The 21,741-nt window shown below is 36.7% G+C and overlaps 1 protein-coding gene across 1 annotated transcript in view; it reads right to left on the minus strand.

Moving 5' to 3' along the window:
* The window catches only part of FBXL17 (F-box and leucine rich repeat protein 17), a 494,196-nt gene that overhangs the window by 24,508 nt on the left and 447,947 nt on the right, over positions 1 to 21,741 (minus strand). The window contains exon 8 of the mRNA XM_027869182.1: positions 15,588 to 15,730. Within this exon, the coding sequence (XP_027724983.1) occupies positions 15,588 to 15,730 (143 nt within the window). The remainder of the gene's footprint in view (positions 1 to 15,587; positions 15,731 to 21,741) is intronic.

Genomic DNA, 21,741 nt, shown 5'->3' on the forward strand with positions numbered 1-21,741 from the left:
AGCATTACTGTCATTATAACAGTTCTTTACCGTGGAATCAAATTTTTTTTTTGTTTGCTCATTCTTTCAGATGACTCCTGACTCTGGATCAGGTGCTGTGTATTTCTGGGGAGAAGGACTGGGGTTACCCTTTGTCCCAGTAGGTCCTACTGCTGCTAGGGATATTAAGTGTTGTGTCAATTTAGGCTCTCGGGGACAGCTCAGGTTGGGGATCCGCAAGCTTCCAGTGCTGCCAATGTAATCCGATCCAGGGTAATGTCTGATTACTACCCTCTTGATCTGAGCTCTGATTCTTGATTTGGGTTTGGGTTGACACAACATGCCTGTGGGTGTGCCTCAGGTTGGAAGGTTCAGTAGATTGCTGCTGGACTCAGCAACTATAAGCTAACTGGAAAGCTCTGCAGGTTCAAAGTGACAGTACTGCAGGTTCCCTTTTAGTATGGGATTGGTGCCCTGGCTAATTCACTGTAAGCTTCAGACTGAGCAGAAGCTTGGAATTCAGACCCTACTCAGCTCCCAGGGTCAGTCACACGGCTATATCTGAACTTGTTTCTCACGCAGGACACAGCTTACGTCCTTTATTCCTCACTCTGGAACTGCTCCTCACTCTTTTTGGTTTTCCTTGGATCTGTGACCCAGAATGACCCATAACTGGGTACTGAATGACTAAGCTGGCATCAGTTCCTGCTTGCAACACAAGATTAGAATCCTTCTTTATGGGTCTGTGTCCTCTTCTTGCCCTGGTACTGCACCTTGGTTCTCTTTCAGTTCTTAAGCACTGGAATGCTCCATGTGGCACACTGCTGACTAAATCTGATACCCTAAGCTGATGTGGGCTAGAAATATGACTTGTGATTTTTTTTCCCCTTTGATTTTCCAATCAAGACAAGGTCTGGTAGTTTTCTAGATCTTTTTGGAGGAGTTGTATTGTGTTCCTGCTATTCTGCCATTTTGGCTCCACTCCTTCAGCCTTTCAAAGTTGCTTTCCTTAATAATTTTATCGTCATTGTATAAATTGCTCTTCTGGTCTTGCTTATGTCATTCTACATTAGTCCGTACAAGTCTTTCAAAGTTATATCTTGTTTTTACTGGAAAAGCCATTATCATTTCTCCATTACAGATAATACTAGCTTGTGTGTGTGTGTGGTGTTTTTTTTGTTTGTTTGTTTGTTTTTGTTTTTTTGGGTTTTTTTGCTTTTTTGGTGAGCAATCAGGGTTAAATGACTTGCCCAGGGTCACACAGCTAGTAAGTGTCAAGTGTCTGAGGCCGGATTTGAACTCAGGTTCTCCTGACTCCAAGGCAGGAGCTCTATCCACTGTGCCACCTAGCTGCCCCCTAGCTTGTGTGTTTTGATAAATTATTTACCACATTAATTACCATCTACTATTTGCCATTCATTTCTATGCTTCTTGATTTAAAAAAAAAAACCAGAAATGAGTACTGTGTTTTCTAAAAAGCCCTTTTGGTATTTGTTGATAGAATCATATGATTTTATAATTTTTTTGTTATCAATATGGTTTATTATATTTAGTTTCTCCCTTGGGATTGCTTTGGCTGCATACCAAAATTTTTGGTATTTTTTCTCATTGCTGTCATTATCTTTGATCAAATCATTGTTCCTATGATTTGTTCTGGGACTCCCAATTTGACTTTAGAGTTCTTCAGAGTTTAATTCTTTTTTTATATTCTTTAGAGTTTAATTATTTAATCTTCACTTACATTCCAAACATTTCTTCAAAAGCTCTTTAATGACTATAATTTCTAATACATTTTGGTTAGTAATGGGTGTGTTCAATATTTCTACTTTTCTGAATTTATTTATGAGATTTTTATGTCCTAGGGCATGGCCTAGGTTTATAAAAATATTATGTACAGCTAACATGTAAACTCTGTTCCCACTTAGTAATTGCTAGAGAGCTATCATATCAAGTTTTCTAATATTTTATTCAGATGCTTAAATTCTTTCTTGTTTTTCTTTTAGATCTGTCTGGGTCTAAAAGGGGCACACTGAAGTCTCCAATTAAAATTTTGCTATCAATTTCTCCCCGAAATTTATTTTCTTTTAGATACATAGGTATTTTGCTATTCAATACATAAATATGTGATCTTTTGTGATTTAATTATCTATGGTTGACATAAGAGTAAGGCACCACGGATGCTGTCTCCCCTACCACATCATCTTTGGTTGTATACTCTTCTCCTTACATGTACAAATTATGAGAAACAAATTATTTTCCTTTCTTCCTGAGGATTTTCCTCCCTCCCTCCCTCCCTCCTTTTTTCTATCCTCTTTAAAAGTAATTAAAAAAAAGAGAGTCATCACCTGGACTCTAGTTTTTTGGTTTTTTTTTTTTTTTAATTTCTAGCTCTGACCTTTGAAGACAATGAAGTTCTGAAAGGACGTTTGTCTCTTCCCCCCTGATTAAGTTGTAAGCAGTTCATTACTATTCAGTCTTAAACAATTGCTCAAATGGATGTACTTTTTTGTGATTCTCTTAATTTCTATTTTTGCATTTCAAAATTTCTGCTTACCTGTGGTCTTTTCATCAGGTATGCTAAAAAATGCTTTAATTTATTAAAGGTTCATTTTGGCCCCTGTAGGATCACACTCAATTTTTCAAGATAAGGAGTCTTTGCCTCTTGTCTTTTGGACTATTGTATTTCAAAATTTTCTCTTCATAAAAATAGTTGCTGCAGTCTTGTGAGATCCTGACTGTGGTTTCTTGGTACCTTAAGTCCTTCTTTCTTGGTGCTTGCAGCATTTTGTTTTTACCCTGGAACCTCTGGATCTGGCTGTGACATTCCTGGGTATTTCTAATTTGGGATTTCTTATAGGAGGTGATTGTTGGATTCTATTTAAACCTTGCTCTCTAGTTCTCTCAGTTAACAAGTATTTATTAAGTGCTTACTATGTGCTTAGCCCAGTATCTGGCACGTAGTCAGTGTTTAATAAATGTTTACTGATTATTTAAGTGTGGAGCATACAAAGAAAGACAAAAACATGGACCCTGAATACAAGAAGCTCAAATTATAAAAGGAGAGACAGCATAGAAATAACTATGCACATACTATACACATATACATATATATATATATACACACACAGTGTAAATGGAAGGTAATGGAGGTGTCTTGAGTGGGATGGGATCTGAGCTGAGTCTTGAAGAAAGCCAAGTAATCTAGGATTTCAAGGGGAGGAGGGAGAGTTTGCTAAGAATAAAGGACAGCTAATACAAGGCACAGAGTTAGGAGATAAAGTGTCAAATAAACCAGTGGAGCTAGATATTAGAGTTCATGGAGTGGAGTAAATTAAGAATATTGAAAAGACAGGAAGGGGCCAGGTTGTGGGGGGTTTTAATGCCAAACAGAGGATTTTACATTTAACACTGAAGGTAACAAGGAGCCAGTGGAGTTTACTGAGAATAGAAGTAACAATATCAGATTTGTGGTTTAGTTTTCTGATCTTTTGAAATATGGTATCCCGGTTTTTCGTTTGGTCGTGGTTTTGGGAGTCTGATTCTTCAATTATCTCTCCTTGAACAGTTTTCAGGCCAGTTGTTTTTGATAATACATACCTTACATTATTATCTTCTTTTAGTTTTGTTTTTTCAATCTTTTGACTTTGTTTTAATTTTTCTTTTCTCTTAGAGCCACTGAATTCTTTTTGCATCATTCCATCTTTCAAGGAGTCTGATAGTTGGATAAGATTTTCTGCCTTCTTTTCTAACTTATTTATTCTCCTCCCAAATTCTTCCTGCAAAGCTCTTAGTTCATCAAAAAATTCTTGCGTAACATTTTCAAAGTACTCTTGTAGTCCTTGTAGCCTGGGCATTTTCCTCCTCTCATGCTCTTCAAGTTCTTGTTGTAGCATTGTTGTTCAGTCTTGTTTGACCCTTTGTGACCCCACTTGGAGGTTTTCTTGTCACAGATACTGAAGTGGTTTGCCATTTCCTTCTCCAGCTCATCTTACAACTGTGGAAACTGAGGCGAACAAGATTAGGTGACCTGCCCAAGGTCACACAGCTAGTAAGTGTCTGATGCCAGATTTGAACTCATAGCTGCCCTGTTATGGCATTACTCACTTCTTTTGGGTTATCTGTGAGTCTCTTTACCTGCAGTACTGTGTATAGTGTTTTATCCTGTTTATTCTTATCACTTGGCCTCCTTTCCTGGTCTGGAACTTTGTGCCAGGGCCAGGTTCTGTCCTCTACCGCACTCCTGAATGAGATGAGATGTTTGCTTTCGTCTCTGATTTCTAGGTCTTGTTTTGGCAGCTGTAGTTATTCCTGTATTTACTTACCTTACTCCCTGCCAAACATTCCTCCAATTTCTACCTTCCTTGGCATTTCTACACTCAGAAAGCTGGCTGGCTTTAGGTCTCCCTGGAATGATTCCTGGTTCAAGCATGCTGTGGGAAATGCCATCCTCCCATTCCCTCAGACTTGAAACCTAGGTGTCACCTGTGACTCTACATTGTTTCACCTCCCCACCCCTACAATCGAGTTTTTGCCACTGTCTATAGATTCCACCTCTGCAATATCTCTCAAATATATCTCCTCTCAGCTGACACTGCCACCTCTCCAAGCATAAGCAGGTTCTTATCAGCTCATTTCTGGACTATTGTAATAGCCTGTGGTGTGTCCGCCTGCTTCAAATCTCTCCACACTCATCTATCCTCAATTCAGCTGTCGATTAAGTTACTAAAGTGCAGATCTGACCATATTACATCCCCCCATCAATAAACTCCAAATCCTACTGCCCCCAGGATTAATTTTTTAAAATGCTGTTTGGCCTTCAAAGACCTTCTTAAAATCTACTTCCTTCTACCTTTCCAGTTTGTTTGTTTGTTTGCTTTTTTAAATACGCTTCTCCCTGCCATCCACTCTTCAATCAGTGACACTGGCCGAGTTGGTATTCCACAAGTCAGACACACTATCTCTTAACTGGGAGTTTTCTCTGGCTGTCCCTCATGCCTGGAATGCACGACCTCCTCATCTCTACCTATTGGTTTCCTTGGCTTTCTTCATGTTGTTGTTGTTGTTGCTGCTGCTGTTGTTTAATCAATTAGTCTTGTCTCCTTGTGACCCCATTTGAGATTTTCTTGGCAAAGGTACTGGAGATGGTTTGCCATTTCTTTCTCCAGCTCATTTTAAAGATGAGGAAACTGAGGCAAACAGGGTTAAGTGACTTGCCCAGGGCCACACAGCTATTAAGGGAATGAGGCTGCGTTTGAATTCAGCTCCTTCTGACTCTAGGGCAGGCACTCAAACCACTGAGCACTCAATCTAGCTGCCCTGGCTTCTTTCAAGCCCCAACTAAAATCCCATTTTTTACCAAAAGCCTTTTTCAACCTCTCAACTACAGTATCTTTATCTGTTAATTATGTCCTTATCCTTTCCTATATCCTTATTGTTTCCTTGTTTATATATAGTTGTTTCCTTGCTGCCTCCCACCCCATATTTTAAACTCCTAGAGGGCAGGGACTCTCTTTTGCCTCTTTTTGTATCCCCAGCGCTTAGCACAGTGCCTGATATATGGTATTTATTGACTGACTGCTATGTGGCCTCTTACTCTCCTACAGTCTCTGGTCAGAATGATGGTAGATTTTAGATCTGCTTTTACCTGAAACTTGCATTGACTTCCTTAGCAGGATTCTAGTCCCAGTGCCCACAGGCTTCTGGTTATCTTTTTTTACAGTCTTGTCCTAGAAGGGAGGGGTTTACAATTCTTTTTCTTTGGATGTCTTGATGATTATTTTTCATTCTAGCGCCCTTTATAGGTCTTTGCTATAGTGTACGTGGGAGAACAGGGCTGTTCTACAACTTTTCATGTTGCCAACTTATTTGGAAATGAATACTAAGATTTTTCTTAAAGAGCATCCATTTCCCATTAATTAGTCTCTCAATCTACATTCTGCTCATGAAATTGTGGTTTGAATAAAATGGCTCCCCAACTACTCATTCTTACCTATATGATGAAAACCAAAGAGAACAGTCTTTAAATTGGATTACATAAATTGGTTTCCTGCACTTCCGCATTCTACCTGACACGTGCAGGATGGTATGTCTGACAGGTTTCCACTTCACAAATCCATTGGAAAGGAAAAAAATTATCTGAGGCCTGATCCTCTACAGACCAATTCTAGGAGCAAGGACAGGTATGTTCTGTTTTGTATCTACCACAGAATGGAGTATATAACTGGCTCTCTCCAACAGAATCCATCTAATGAAAAGGGAGTGAGAGGATTAAAAATGATAGATTTAGAATTAAAAGGCACCTGAGAGGCCTACCCTCCCATTTCAAAGAAGGAAAATTGAGGCACAGAAAGGTTTAATGACTTTCAGGGTCACAAAACCACTAATTGATCTGAACTCAGATCTTCCTGACTCCAAATACTCATTTATACAATACTATACCATGCTTCTTTGACTTTCACATTCAACCATTCTTCAAAAATTTTTAAAAGAAAAAGGAAAAAAAGAATATTCCATTGTACCCTAAGGGCTATTATCTTAAAAACAAACACAAACAACACACACACACACACACACACACACACACACACACACCCCTAAACAAAACAAAAAACAAACCCTAAACTAGATTGATTACTGAATAGTCACAATGAATTAGGTCTGAAAAAAGGTACTTTGTACCACTTACAGGCAGCCTCAAATGTTTAAGAATGTGCTTTTCAAAATGGAAGTTAAAATATTATGCTTTAGTTGTAAAAATCTAAAAGTCTAAAAGCAGAGGAAAAAAAAAACCTGAGATAGCAATGAATCTGTCAGATGCAGACTCATAAATTGAGTCAGCTTTGTCAAATTCAGTCATTCCATTTTGAGTCTGCCTTGATTGGAAGTGCTATGCTTTTTCAATATTGTAACAGTCCTTGGTTCATGCTATCTTTTCCCCAATAAATAATGGTTATCTGTTAGCCCAAACATTGATTCTTTCCTTTGAATTACAGTATGATGGCAGCAAAGGACCAGCATGAGCACCATCACAAAAATGCCTGTAGCATTAAGTGATAATCTAGGCAAGACAATATTAAGTTTTTAATTCAGGCATTCTTAACCTGGGGTCCATGAACTGTTTTTTTAAAAAGTATTTTGAGGGGTAGCCAGGTGGTGCAGTGGATAGTGTACCAGCCCTGGAGTGAGGAAGCCCTGAGTTCAAATCCCACCTCAGATACTTAATAGCTATGTGACCCTGGGCAAGACCCTTAACCCTGATTGCCTCAAAAAAAAAAAAGTATTTTGAAAACTATTTAAATGTAATTGGTTTCCTTTGCAATCATATGTATTTCATGAACTTAAAAATATTATTTGAAGAGATCTATAGGGCTTTATTGGATTACCAAAAGGAGGGTCCCACATCCCACAAAAATTTAGTTTTTATTAGATACTATTGTGACAAGAAGTACAAAACATAAACTATAAGATAGAAATATCAAGTGATGCATGCATTTGGTGTTACATTGAACAATAATCTACCGATAAGGCTTTTCATGTAAAAACAAGTGACAGGAAAAGCAGTGTGGAATAATGAATAGAGAATTGATGCTGGAGTTAGGAAGTTGCAGGGAAAGTATAGATCTACATTGGTAAGGGATGTTCCTCACTAGGAATTCCATCTACCCTTGAAATCAAAGGTCTGGCTAAAAAAGCAAAACAAAAGAACAAAAAAAAGAAGCCAAGTGATGGCTCCCAGGAACAAACCATATTTAAGTCACTCTAAGACTGTAATTTTTATCTATTCATATGATATATGTGAATGCAGACTAATTTGGCTATCAGGAAGGAGTTATCTATTTTTCAAGTCATTTGAAGTGTTGAAAAAAGTTCAGCAAAAGATTTGCTATTAAAAAAACCTGGTCCCTAATAAAATAAGATAATTAATATAGTCACTAAGTGCAGTATATTTATGGAACACATCTGTGTGCTTCTCAATTAGACTCTCAAAGTTAAGCCGAAAAACATGATCAAGGCAAAAAACTCTGAATTGAAAAATGTGTTTTATATTTAGTGACTGTATTCTGCATTAGTTTTTTCAAATAGGCTCCAAAGATTATATCAGACACTAAGTGGGCACTGAATAATGATACTTATCTCCCTAAGATAACTGAATTTATTATCCATCTGAATTTACACATTTTAGCTATTTTCCCAAAATGATTTAACTATCAGTTAAAATTTGTTCTCTGTGCAATATGTTTATTAATCTCTTGTATTTAGAAATCTGAATATAAATAACTGTTTTGGTATGCAGAAAAGATCTAAATATAAGGTGATTTTTTTTCCTTACCTATGTATCAAAACTATAAATAATAGAACAAATGGGGTCAAACGTTTTAAATCAAGAAATCCTTTTGTGAGGTGATTATTTTGTTCTAATTTTTGAGCCAACTTAATGAATTAGTTTTGTGGTGGGCATTTTTGCCCAACTTTTGAAGGGAATGGGAAAATAAATACGAATAGAGAACAGGATTCTTTCTCAACATAGAGAGGCAGGGCCTGGTAACCTTTGGTTGAATGGTTAAGTCTTCATATTTTCTAGTTTAAAAGTTTACTTCAGAAGCATCCATTAACTTTCTATACCTATCACAACATAAAAAACACCCCAAAACTTGAAGTCATGTTACTCTGTTAAGAGAACTGAAGTACAATTTATGCTCTATTAATGACTTACTGTTACCCTTTTCATTTCTAAAATAGAAAATATGATCCACCCACTAAGTTATTTTAATTATAATTAAACCAACTCAAAGTTCTAAACAGTTCACTCACATGCAAAGTTGCCATAATGTTTCTTGTGCCAAACTTTAAGGACAGTAACACAAAATTCCACTTTCCCTATGATATGGGGCAAAGTAGGTAAAATCAATTCATTTTTTTAAAAATGCAATTATGCCTTGATTCCTTGCCTGGAAGGTAGAGATTTCCATTAAAACCAAAGTGAGCAGAAGGTAATGGCGAGGTGAATTGCATTCTCCTCATAATGGCTACTTGATTCTCAGAAAGCCACACTGATTTCCTTTTTCAAGTTCTCCCTACCACACCAGGTTAGTGCTTGTCTTAATGGCTGTTAATGTTACAATGTCCTCTTAGCAGTATTTAACAAATCAAGTACAGAATTCTATGGGTATGGATAAACAGCAGATAAAAGTCCCCTTCACTTTTTAGTTAAATTTCTATATACAAGTTGGCTTTTACTACTTGATAGTAGTTCTAGTAAAGAGGACTGGAGGAAGAGGTTAAAAGGAGGTTAGAGGTTATCTGTGAATTAACACTGCTATCCTAGTCCCAATTACCATCTTATAATTAGAAGTGGATTACAAAAGTGTATTCCAAAGTAGATGGCTGACCCGCATTCACCAGGAGAAGCTGCTTTTTGTGTGAACAAGAATAAGATGGAAATACTTCGTTCTCGGTAGTTTAACTTATTCTACTTGGTAAACAAAATACAGTGAAAAGGACCCCTTTAATGTCCTCCCCCTACTCTGGAAATATCCTTGCCATGCACTCTGGAGATACCTCCTTACCCCAGTCCCATGACCTCTCCCCCCATTTGAAATCAAAAATGCTGTTTGGAATGAGAATTACATCTATCCCTGATGTGCTCCAGACCTAGCAGAGGAAAAGTATATATAACCTCTACGTCCTAACCATTCTTAATCTTTAACATTTTATTTAGGTTCTTTCTTGGGATGATGCACACGTGTGTAAAAATATGTACAATAATTTTTCTTTGATCTGGCATAAACTGTGACATGATGTCCTCAAAATATCTTAACTTTAATTTCTCTGTGCTGTGGATAAACTGTGAATACTTTTGTACATGCAGGGTGGGAAGGGCAAAGACAAGCACTTTGGTTTCACGGCAGTCTTAGACATGATTCCCTACAAACTACTTTTTCCTTTAAACTGATATTTCCAATTAGTTTGTTATGGTAGATATTAAGTCGTATGTTATTTCCCCTATAGGGCTTTACTGTACATGATTCCTGAGCAGCCTGAATGATAAAAACTCCACTTTCTTTAAAAAAAAAAAAAAAAAAAAAGCTGCCAAGGCCTTTTCCGAAAAATAGTGGTCAGTTTTTCCTGAATATTTTTATATTAAAACTAAGTACACAAAACTTAGTCCTGGCTACTTAAGAGATGTAGAGTCCAGGTTTTACAAAGCTCTCTGGCTTCTATTACTTGCTTTCTCTATTAGGCTTTCACTGATTTTATTAAATAAAATTCTGCTATTTAAATAAAATGGGGTTTAAAGCAATACATCTTATTAAACCTTCCTTGTTAAGAGAACCCATTTTGAAGAAGGCTGGCATTTCAGAAGGTAAATATAATAGCATTTATTAAAAGGCCTCAAACATTCAATTCCTAAACTGTGTGCTTTAGAAATCGGGGCAGAAGAGGGGAAAGGTTATGGCAGTGACAGTTTGATGAGAAATGAATTAATTTGATTATTTTCAAGGTCCAGATCAATACTACTCAGCTTCCACTAAGGCTGCCTGCCTGCAGGCAGTTGGGTAATCAATGGAATCAAACAGAGGCACTTTCCCCCCTAGTAGTGACTCTGATCTTTTCTGGGAGGACTCTTCACGCCTGTGTAATTCTAATTTGTGTCAACTATATATCAAAGAGATTCCTAGCAGCTTTGGTCAGAAAATATTTTGGTGGACCTTTTAAAATCTTACATAATGCGGCAGCTGAAGCCCTTGCAATTATTGTGGAGAAATCTCTAAAAGCAGATCATAGGTGAGTACCTGCTGATCAGAAAGGCTGGTAAGACAAAGCTGGGTAGAAAAAACAGTAAACTTTTGCTCCTTCCAATCTGCAAATATGCAGGGACATAAACCCCAAGGATTTCAAACAAGATGCTTTGCCAAGGATTGTCTCCCTCAAACGTTCTCTTTAATGGTACTCCAGACGTTGGCATTTTCAAATCAAATGAACAGTGTATAAAATTAGTTCTGCATGAAGTTAAAAAAAAATCCAAAGTGAAAGAGATCTTTTAAAAGCTCTAGCTTTTCTCTATCCAATTGCTTTTCACAAGGGTTTGGCATCTGAAGACGGCTATATTTATGATGTTATTCACTGCTCATAATTCAACCATTCCGTCTCCAAATTTCTGTATTAACTCACTACTTCAGAGGTTTCTAGTACAGTGTTTTATCACCAAGGTTTCCCAAAGGAGCCAAATTGCCTCTGGTGAGCCTTTTGCTTCTCAACTGCAGCCATGCCACAATGTTCATTCATTTCTTAGAGTTTTTTTTACCCAAAACATTTTTCATTAACCCTTCAGAATTTCATTTCCATTTGCCCTAGAGCCTTCTCCCTGAGTTTTTTTTTTTTTTAATCCTCTCCAGTCTGCTTGTCTCCTTAAGCTGTCTGTGGTAAGTAGGAAAAGATCACATGATGAGAAGAATAGGCTCTAGCTAGCATCTGTAGTTTTGCTGCTGAAGATGTAAAAACGATTTCCATTACCTAGGACACTATCTGTAGCTGCAGTAACAAGAGTAAACATACTGTTCTTGTTAGAACCCTGTTGACTGTACAAGTAGTTTTAACTAAATCCACCCAATAAATGCATGTTAAGTTGACAGGTGATTTGGAGGTCAGCTCTAATTCCCAAGGTCAAGTAACTCTTTGAACAGTCTCTAAGTATATAAACTCAGCCCAGTTCATCAAAGGAGTCTCACACAGCTTTTCTTCTCCTGGTTCTTACAATGCACTAAAGTTTAGAAGATTAAATGGCGTCAGCTTCAAAACCCAGAGTAAAGCTTCTAACATGCTTATCTTTCCAGAAATCTGGAAAACTACTAACACGGGCTTCTTAATGCAATTGCTAGTTTTACAACTGCCCTGGGACTGCTGCATTTGTTGGGGGAGGTGCTGGACTAATGTTCTTCCTTCGGCTTTACCAAATGTTTTAGACAAACAAATTCACTGTCTGGGGTTTCAAGTGCATATTTCTTACTTGCTGTCTTTTCCCTCAAGTAAGGGTGAAAGAAAAGGGAGAAATATATTTTATTAAACAATGAAGACCTTTTGTTTTGTTCTTACAAATCCTGAGAAAAAAATTATTAAGCTGGCTAAAACACTGTATTTTGAATCTGAAGAAAAGTGAATATAAATGAGAAGGACAATAATCAATCCATAGTAATTCCGTAATCAGTTGCTGTGTTTGTGGATTATCCCAGTCACCAGCTTCTCCTTTATTTTTCTTCTTGCCTTTACCTCAAAAATCTTTTTTTTTCAGTCCTAGACACAGGATTTAAGGATTAGCAATGCTACCTCCTTCCGATAGACAGTAATAGGGAAACCAGTCTGTTTTTTTGTTTTTTTTTTTTCTTGCTAGCAGTTTTGGTTGAAGGAGTAAGGAATAAAAACATTATTTTTCTTTAATTCTTTCTCTTATGAATTACTCGAAAATAGATCTTAATCCTTCCTGATCATACCCCAAACATTTCCTTTGCTTCTGGTTCCAAATTTTATTTTCCCTGGTTTTGCTTTCTCTTTCTTTTCCTTATTCTTCTTTCATCTTTCTATTCTATTTCCATAGCTACATTTCTTGCCCCTGTGTTTATCTTTTATGATGCCCTTTTATAATACCCTATAATATCTTTAGGTGGGTGGAAAACGGTCAAATGGAAGTTCTAGCATTGGTGTCCTGAAAAATATCATTGACATAGAGACTGCTCAAAGTAATAAACTGGGTAAAATCTTCTTTGTTAGAGGCTATGATGTGAAAGGTTCTAAAAATCATATTGTTTTTAATATGAATTTTAATGTTAAAGAGGACAAAAATATATAGATATAATTCTCTCATTTAACTTGTGCTTTTTCCTAGTTCTCTCTCTCTCCTTTGGAAATGGATGAATGGGTCAGCACAATTTTTTTTTTAAAATATTCACAAATCTTAATCTGAGAAAGTCTAGATCTCTTCCCATTCTATGTCATCCATACCTTGTTATTAGCATCTGATAGAAGTAGAACAGAGAAGTGATTGTAGGAAAGTGGATCACTATCTCTATTTCCTGGTGAAACTTTTGAGTTTGCCTCCACACTATTCTGGACCAGAAGTGTCTAGGGACTATTCCTGCCAACCCTAGGTGTGACACCTCTGGATCTGTAAGTAGTTAGTTTCAGTTCTAGTCTCTGTACCTCCTGGTATTGGTTTGCTTTCTTTCAGGTCAGGGTCAAACCTGAAGGTGTCAGACCCAAATGGTAATCCTGAGTCATAGAGACAGGGTCTAAAAGTGACCTTATTTCATTATGGAAGATGACCTGAAGCAGATCAGAAGAGTGTATGGCAGAGGTTCTTAACTTGGGGTTTATAAACTTAAAAACAATTTTTTATAATTGTATTTCAATATAATTGGTTTTCTTGTGATCCTACATATTTTATTTTATGCATTTAAAAAAACATCATTCTGTGAAACATCATTCTGATTATTATTAATCAAAATATACAACCCCTCCCCCCAATAAACATAAGCTATCCACATTTTTTATGAATGATAGTTATAGAAAATATTTGCAAAATTATCTTTTCATGTACAAACATCCTGCCATGTTTATTTTGATTTGGAATAATCTGCATCCAAGTCCATTTAGAAAATATCCTATATGTGAAGACTAGAAGAATTCACTACTGGTATAATCATTTCAAAATCTGTATTGTCAGAAGCACTCAGTACTTATTTTAACAAAGACTTTCTAACCCTGTCTGACTCTTAACAAAACTTTTTTAAACAAAACCCAAAGTAAACACAGGTATGTTGAGTGTAAAAGAAAGTGTAAATTCATTTACTTTTTGCCCTTTACAATATACTGCATGAAAATGAAAGTGGATTAGATACCCCATGCTTTGGGGGTCTGGTTGACCCTTCCCCCTTCACTGGACCTCAAACCAGACAGTTATGCTAAAACAGACATGTGACAAATCTTCAACCCACTATAGTAAGTTTGATTTTGGCCAGTACAAGCCCCACTGAGATTGTGCTATCCTCTAACACATAGAGTACATGAGTTTATGTACTTAAAACTTTGAGGCCGCAGCTCTTGTTTAAAAAATCTGAAAAAGGACAGACTAGAAAGAAATGTAGCCTTACAGAATAAAGTATTTATTTTTAAACATCAACATTTTTATTTCCTTAGGTATTTTTTGCAGTCTCACTCTGGATGGGTGGGGACGGGGAACTTTCCTTTGTTATCATTGTTTCTGGAACCCTTTCAAATGTGTCTTTTTGTGTGTGACAACAATAAAGTTAAAGTTAGTTTCTTTAGGTAAGCAACAAATTTAGTTAAAATGACTTAGTAAGGGGCAGCTAGGTGGCGCAGTGAATAGAGCACCGGCCCTGAAGTCAGGAGGACCTGAGTTCAAATCCGACCTCAGACCAAACACTTGACAAGTACCAGCTGTGTGACCTTGGGCAAGTCACTCAACCCCGACAGCCTCACTTAAAAAAAAAAAAGAGTTAATAACAGGGATTTGATTGAGACTGTTTCACAGCTATTGTTTAGCTGCTAAATCAGGTTGTTTTCTAGTCTGGGCTAGGAGATTATAATAAGAATTTAATGACATAATCAAACTGTGGAAGACAAGCACTGTTTTGTATTTTGTGTGTGTGTGTGTGTAAGTATTCTTGTTAAGCTACACAAAATGAGACAACACAAAATGAGACAACAATCATTTAGACCTGGCCTGTCAGTTTCCCACCACCTAGTGCTACATTTAGAAAACTTAGGTCATTATATAGTGATTTGTACACTTAGCGTCATCTATTTTTCCTAAATTCATCTGGAACTAGCATTTTAAAGTAAAAAGCAATATACAATCACAAAACTTTTCTCAGAAAGTTTCAAGGGTCAAAATATTCTAGGTAAAGGCAGAAGCAGAACTCTTTCTTAGGCACCATGGGCCCATTTAAAGTATTAATCCAGTATTCTCAATTCTTTATTAATCCTTTCAGCTACTCCCATCTATCTTTAACACTGATTCATGGAATCTCTTCTCTTGGAGCACACTTGGTGCTTTGTTTTGTAACTATCTAATTCATTTGCATAAAATACCATATAACATAGTTACATGTGTTTGTATCTTAACACTTTATTAGACTGTAGGTTTCATGAAGAAGGGGCCAAGTCTTATTTAAATTTTTTATCTGCCCCCCTGGTACTATGCACATTTAATAGCTGATGTTATGAATGCTTGATAAATATTTATTAAATAAATGAATGAATAAATAAATGAATCACATGTGCTGAAGGGTGTGGTATCAGTGTTGCTCTGTGATTTAAACAAAACCAAGCCCAAAGTGGCAGTAAACTAGGCTAACTATTCATAAAAATATTTGGAATGAGTCTGAGTTAAGAAATGTGGAATTCTGGAGAAAGTCAGATTGTTAGAAACCTTAAAATCAAAGCCTTATTGTCTATTTCATCTTATCTAGAGGCTTAAGGATGTGGGATTATAATTGTTAAACACACAAAAAAATGCAAAATTAATCAAGTTATCAGGTATTTTCAGGAATCTTCATTCTAACAGCTAATTCAACTTAATACAAATTTCTTACCTTATCACATCTCATCAGCCCTAAATATCTGAGAGATTTGCTGCTTTGTGCAATCAAGGTAGCTCCCTGATCTGTAATTTCTTTACACCATCCAACATCTACAGTCTCTATTGTCATGCTGTATCGTCCAATGGCTATCAGTGCTGCAAAGATGAAAATGGAAAGAGAAGGAAAGTGTAAAAATCCATACTGAAAACTAATGATTCAAAAATGATTCTGTTTTCAATGATTTCAGTGTACCTTATACGTAAATTCATTTTTCCCCAAATGGAATCATATTTGAATGTGTTACAAAAGCTTATTCTTTAAAGGATTCCTATGAATGAATGAGTGAATGAATGAAAGGAAAAGCAATTATTAAGTGCTTACTGTGTGCCAAGAACTTGTGACAAACACAAAAGAAAAGATAGTCTCTACCCTTGAAGACTTACATTTTAATAGGGGGAGACATTGAAGTGGTGGCCAAAATGGGGTTTTTTTGGTTTTGAAAGTTGCATGAATGGTAAATGGAGTAGACTGACACATCCCTTTACAAGAGCAATGACAGTATTTATTTGATTATGATTCCAGAACTGGAGGTACAAGGAGATGGTGGTGGTACATTGGGAGTGAAATAAAACATGGCTATGTAGTGGGCAACTGAGGCCAATCAGGACAGTGGAGACCTAAGGGTGAGATTCTCTCAGGCATGGTTATCCTTTTGTAAATCAACAATCCCAGATTATCTTTTTTTTTCTTTTAAAAGAATATATTTTCATGAAATAGCTAAGTGGCATAGTGAGAAGATCATAGTATATGGAATTAGGGAATTTGGGTTTGTGAGCAAATCATTTCATTTCTCTGAGTCTCTCACTTTACTAATATAATGCCTAGCACACAGTTGGCTTAATAAATGCTTGTTGACTGATTTGATTGTTCTAGCTATAAATCAATACTTTTAATAAAAACAATACTTTCAGTACTCATCTAGGAGAAAGACAAAATGAATTTTCAAAATTTTTTTTTGTTTGGGGTTAAGAAACTACAAGAATTAACTAAAAGTTAGTTAAGTATTCTTGGAAAACTAGCTTTAAACACTCTTTAGAGGTGTGCTACACTGCATACAAATTTTTCTACCAATTGGCATAATTCTTTCCATCTGTTCACGTCATGTAAAATGTAAAAGAATCTAACATTTTCCACATTAGTCGTCCTTAGTGAATTCTACATTTCCCCTTTAGGAATTAAGAATATATTACATATACTGTTGAATTTAATCTGTACCATGCTACAGCTGAGTGAAAGGAAATGCATTTGTTATGGTAAATTTCCTACACTTTTATCAGAGGCTTTCTCCTATATTAACACGCAAAATAAATGCTATAGTTTCAAAACAATGACAGTATCTCCATCCTACTTGAATTTTCAGAACTTTTCCATTATTAAAATAAAGGGGCCTTATTTCATATTCACATTATGATATGTGCTTTATTAACTTACAGTTGCATGACATCCTACTGGAGGAATCTTTGAAAACACCAATTATGGGATAACTGGTTCATATATATTTCTTTACATCTTTATGATCATTTCTGTATTCATTTATGAATTACAAATTTTATCAGATTCTCTACCCCACGAAGATTTAAGCTGTGTTTAGTAATACTTCCTTTCCCTCTACAACCATCCCTCTACACCCTTCTCCTGCAGCAATGCTGCTAGTCATCACTAAAGAAAAACACAAAGAATGATATGATACTCCCACCTTTAGATTCAGAGCTAGAAATTACCTTAGAGACCATCTAATTCAAACCCCTTCTTTCACAAAGAAGGGAACTGTACCCTGAATTGGTAAAGTGACCTGCCTAAGATCACACAGGTATTAAGAATGAACTAGTCACACAACTGGAGGCATGTAACTTTTTCAAAATACAAAGGTACTATTTAGTAAAATCTCTCTTCTCATGGCTTTAGTGGCCTAAAAGAATTAGCAGTAAATATAACTTTCTTTTCCCACACAGAATCAGATCCATATGCTTTTTTTATAACAATTTACCCAGTTACTCATTCCTGCATGTTTTGTATTATTCATAATGATAACATTCTCATGAATAGTTTCTCCTTAATAAAAATAAATACTAAACAGAAAATATTTTACTAAGTTCTTTGTGTTGCTGATTTGCTATTGCTTTCAATCTATCATATACTTTTTGTATTCAAAATCAAGCAAATTCAAGTGGGAAAAATAAACTCAAGATAGGATGTCTTACTAAGAAGGTTTGCTGAAATGGATTGAATTAGTCTTTTGGTGGGATAAAAACCTAATTCCTTTTCAAGGTATCCACCACTTGAAAGGATAATTATTGGTCTTGATGTAATTATTATCATCTTCATGAGATATGAGGTCATCCTTTTACTTTTCACTAACTATACATTCTCTAGTGCAACCATAGTGATGTAATCTTTACAAGCACAATTCAATGTAATTCACAAATATGTTAACCACCTGTAATACACTGTGTTAAGCCCTGGATTCATGAAATACATTATTTGAATATAATATATCCAAACTATGACGAAAATGGCAAAGTAAAAATATCTTATCATTGTGCAAAATATAATTTTGTTCATTCAGATGGAGATCAGTGGATTATGTTGAAACATTAAATCCCTTTGGTATTCCAAATGTACAGTCTCAATGACTAAAATGTCTACAGAAGCTGTTTTAAAAAACAAATGGAGATGAGCCAGTAGTGAGATAAGCCCTCCTCTAGCTTTTGTTTTCATAAACACATAACAGCTCTCCCAGAAGTAAATGTTGTGGAATCTGAACCTCAGATGAAGAAGGGCAAGAGACAACTTGATCCTGAACAGGAATCTCCTCTATTACATACCTGAAAAGTGATCTTCAAGTCTGACTCCTAAGGGAGCTCATTCCACTTGTGGATGGAATACCACTAGTGGTGAAGAAGTTTTTCCTGACATCAAGCCTAAATTTGCCTCTATGCAATCTCAATCTGTTCTTCTTTGTTCTGTCTCTAGGACCAAAAAGAACAAGTCTGACCTTTCTTCTCCATGACAGTCTTTTAAATACCCAAAGAGTCTAACATTATATTACATTGCTGGCCTCAGAATACTAAGCCATTGCTAGGAATGGGGCAAATTGCCAGTCCTTGTGTAGATGGAGAGTTGGGAGCTCATCACTCTCCTCAGCTGCTAGTGATTTCTTAATTGACAAATCCAAAAGCCTTTTTTCAGTCATCCTTCTTGACCACTCTATAGCATTTGATACTGTTGACTATCACAGCTCCGTAGAAGCCCTCTTCTCTTTGTTTTCTTGTGACAGTATTCTATCCTGATTCTTCTACCTGTGTTACATCTCAGTCTCCAGTAAGATGTTAGACCATGAAGCTAGATCATCACGTATGACCTGACTTCTAACTATTGGCATATCATAAGGCTCTGTTTTAGACCCTCTACTGCTCTTTCTGTATATTCTCACTTGGTAATTTCATCAAAATACCACAGGTTCATTTATAATCTCAATGCAGATGACTTCCAGATCATATATATTTATATCCACAATGGGGCTGAAGATTTAGACATATTAGAATGACTTTTGCTTCCCCATCATTTTAGATGTTAAGATTACAGAACAGAGAGCTATCTAAGACTAAAATCCACTTTGTGACTCTAGGAGCAATGGTCTGGTAGAAATTAGCTTCCTCAGAAAGGACATAGCTTTCCTTCTTGGTTCTGGAAGAAAATACACTCCTTTGTCTTTGCATTTTGCTCTTAGGATCTTAGGCAAGTGATAACCTCTCTGTAACTCAGTTTGCTCATCTGTAGACTGGGGATAATACTTCCTCCTAAAATGATCTCAGGGGGTTGTGAGTATAAAATGGAACCAACATAAAAACACTTTGAGAAGCAAAAAGTCTGTGGAACTGAAAGCAATTTTATAAGTATATAGATATGTTAATGGTAAAATTCACCAGGGTCCATAAATTTTAAGTAAATTTGCAGGCTGAACTTGTGTTGATATTTCTGCTTTCTAAATACATATATATATTTTAAAAAATGTACTCAACAGTTGCTATCTTCACTGTGAAATCTGGGTATATAATAGTGTGTTTTTAAAGGCTTTTGTTTCCAATAACATCTTTAGTACCCTTTGATGTGGTAAAGAGCCTTTAAAAAGGATCTTAAAGTTCCAGGAGCCAAGATGATGAAGTAAGCAGTAAATGGCAGTAACTCTCCCATATTCACCTCCAAACCACCATAAAATAGCACCCCAAAACAAAGCCTGGAACAGCAGAACCAGCAAAAAGGTGGGGTGAAACAATCTTTTAGCCCAAGAAACTTGGAAGATCATCAGGAAAGGTCTGTCTCACTTGAATAAAAGGGGAACACAGTCCAGCACAGGAAGCATCCCACAAGCCAGCAGCAAGCTCCACCTCAGCAAATCAGCGGGAGATCCTGACCACCAGTGTAGTGGAGCAGGCAAACACCAATATTAGTCCCCCTTTCCCCCCCCCACATGCCTCAGCACAGCCAGGAAGAGGCACACTCCAGATCCAAGAACCTCCACATGCTTCAGCATAGGCCTGGGGAAATGCAAAAACACCCCATTGGCCTCAGCACACACCAAACACCCTCATTAGGACTCTGGCTCAGCACCAGGTAAGCTGACAGACCCCTGTGGCCTCCAGCAGCACCAGCCACCCCCCACCACACACCCTCAGCACAGCATCAGATACAAGGGTCCCTGTAGGTCTCAGGGCATCATCAGTGCAGCACTAGGTAAACAGCCAGGGCCAGCAGCCCCTGGCACAAGAAGCCTGAGATAGTGCCCCTTCTACTCCAGAAGCAGAGCTCAAATTTAAAAGAAAATAAAAAGGCCCCCCCCCCCAAAAAAAAGATGAGCAAATACCAACAACAACAAAAAATAATCTGACCATAGAAAGTCATTATAGGGACGGAGAAGATGAAGACACAAACTCAGAAGAGGACAACAATGTCAAAACACCTTTGGGCAAAAAACCAAAGAAAAATAGGAAGTGGTCTCAAGCCCAGAAAGAACTCATGGAAGAGCTCAGAAAAAGGCTTAAAAATCATATAAGAGAGGGAGAAGAAAAACTGGGAAAAGAAATGTGAGTTATTGGAGAGAACTATGAAAAAAGAGTCAACAGCTTGGAAAAAGAAAACAACTGCTTAAAAAGTACAATTGGCCAAATGGAAAAGGAAGCACAAAAGCTAATTGAGGAAAACAATGTCTTAAAAGTTAGAATTGGGTAAGTGGAAGCTAATGAATGTATGAGATATCAAGAATCAATCAAATTCAAAAGAATGAAAAAAATAGAAGAAAATGTAAAATATCTCACTGGAAAAATAACTGATCTGGAAAATAGATCTAGGAGGGACAATGTCAGAAGCATTGGACTACCTGAAAGCCAAAAGGACGACCTGCACAGCATCTTTCAAGAAACTGTCAAGGAAAATTGCCCTGATATCCTGGAACCAGACAGCAAAATAGTCATTGAAAGAATCCACCAATCACCTCAGGAAAGAGGTTCCAAAATAAAAACTCCAAGGGACATTATAGCCAAATTACAGAACTATCAGATCAAGGAAAAAAAATGCTGCAAGTGGCCAAAAATAAACAATTCAAGTATTGGGAAGCCACAGTCAGGATTGCACAGCACTTAGCAGCTGCATTATTAAAGTATCTGAGGTCATGGAACATGATATTCTGGAAGGCAAAGGAGCTTGAGCCACAACCAAGAATTACCTACCCAGTGAAATTAAGCATGATACTTCAAAGGAAAATAATGGTCATTCAAGGAAATAAAGTCATTCAAGCTTTCATAAGGAGAAGACCAGAATTGAACAAAAAATTTGATCTCCAATATCAAGTACCAAGAGAAGCCTAAAAAGGCAAAAAGGGAAAAGAAAACATAAGAGATTCAATGGAGTTGAACTATTTACATTCATACATGGGGAGGTGATACTTGTAATTCTTAAAAATTGTACCACTAATAGTACAGCTAGAAGGAATATACATAGACAGACTGTGTGGGCATAAAGTGAATCTGAGGGAATGACACAAAAAATTAATTAAGGGATAAGAAAGAGGAGTACACTGGGTACAGAAGGAAGGGAGAGGTAGAATGGG

This window comes from Vombatus ursinus, unplaced genomic scaffold (genome assembly GCF_900497805.2).
Source record: "Vombatus ursinus unplaced genomic scaffold, bare-nosed wombat genome assembly UNPS02014792.1, whole genome shotgun sequence".
Lineage (NCBI taxonomy): Eukaryota > Metazoa > Chordata > Mammalia > Diprotodontia > Vombatidae > Vombatus > Vombatus ursinus.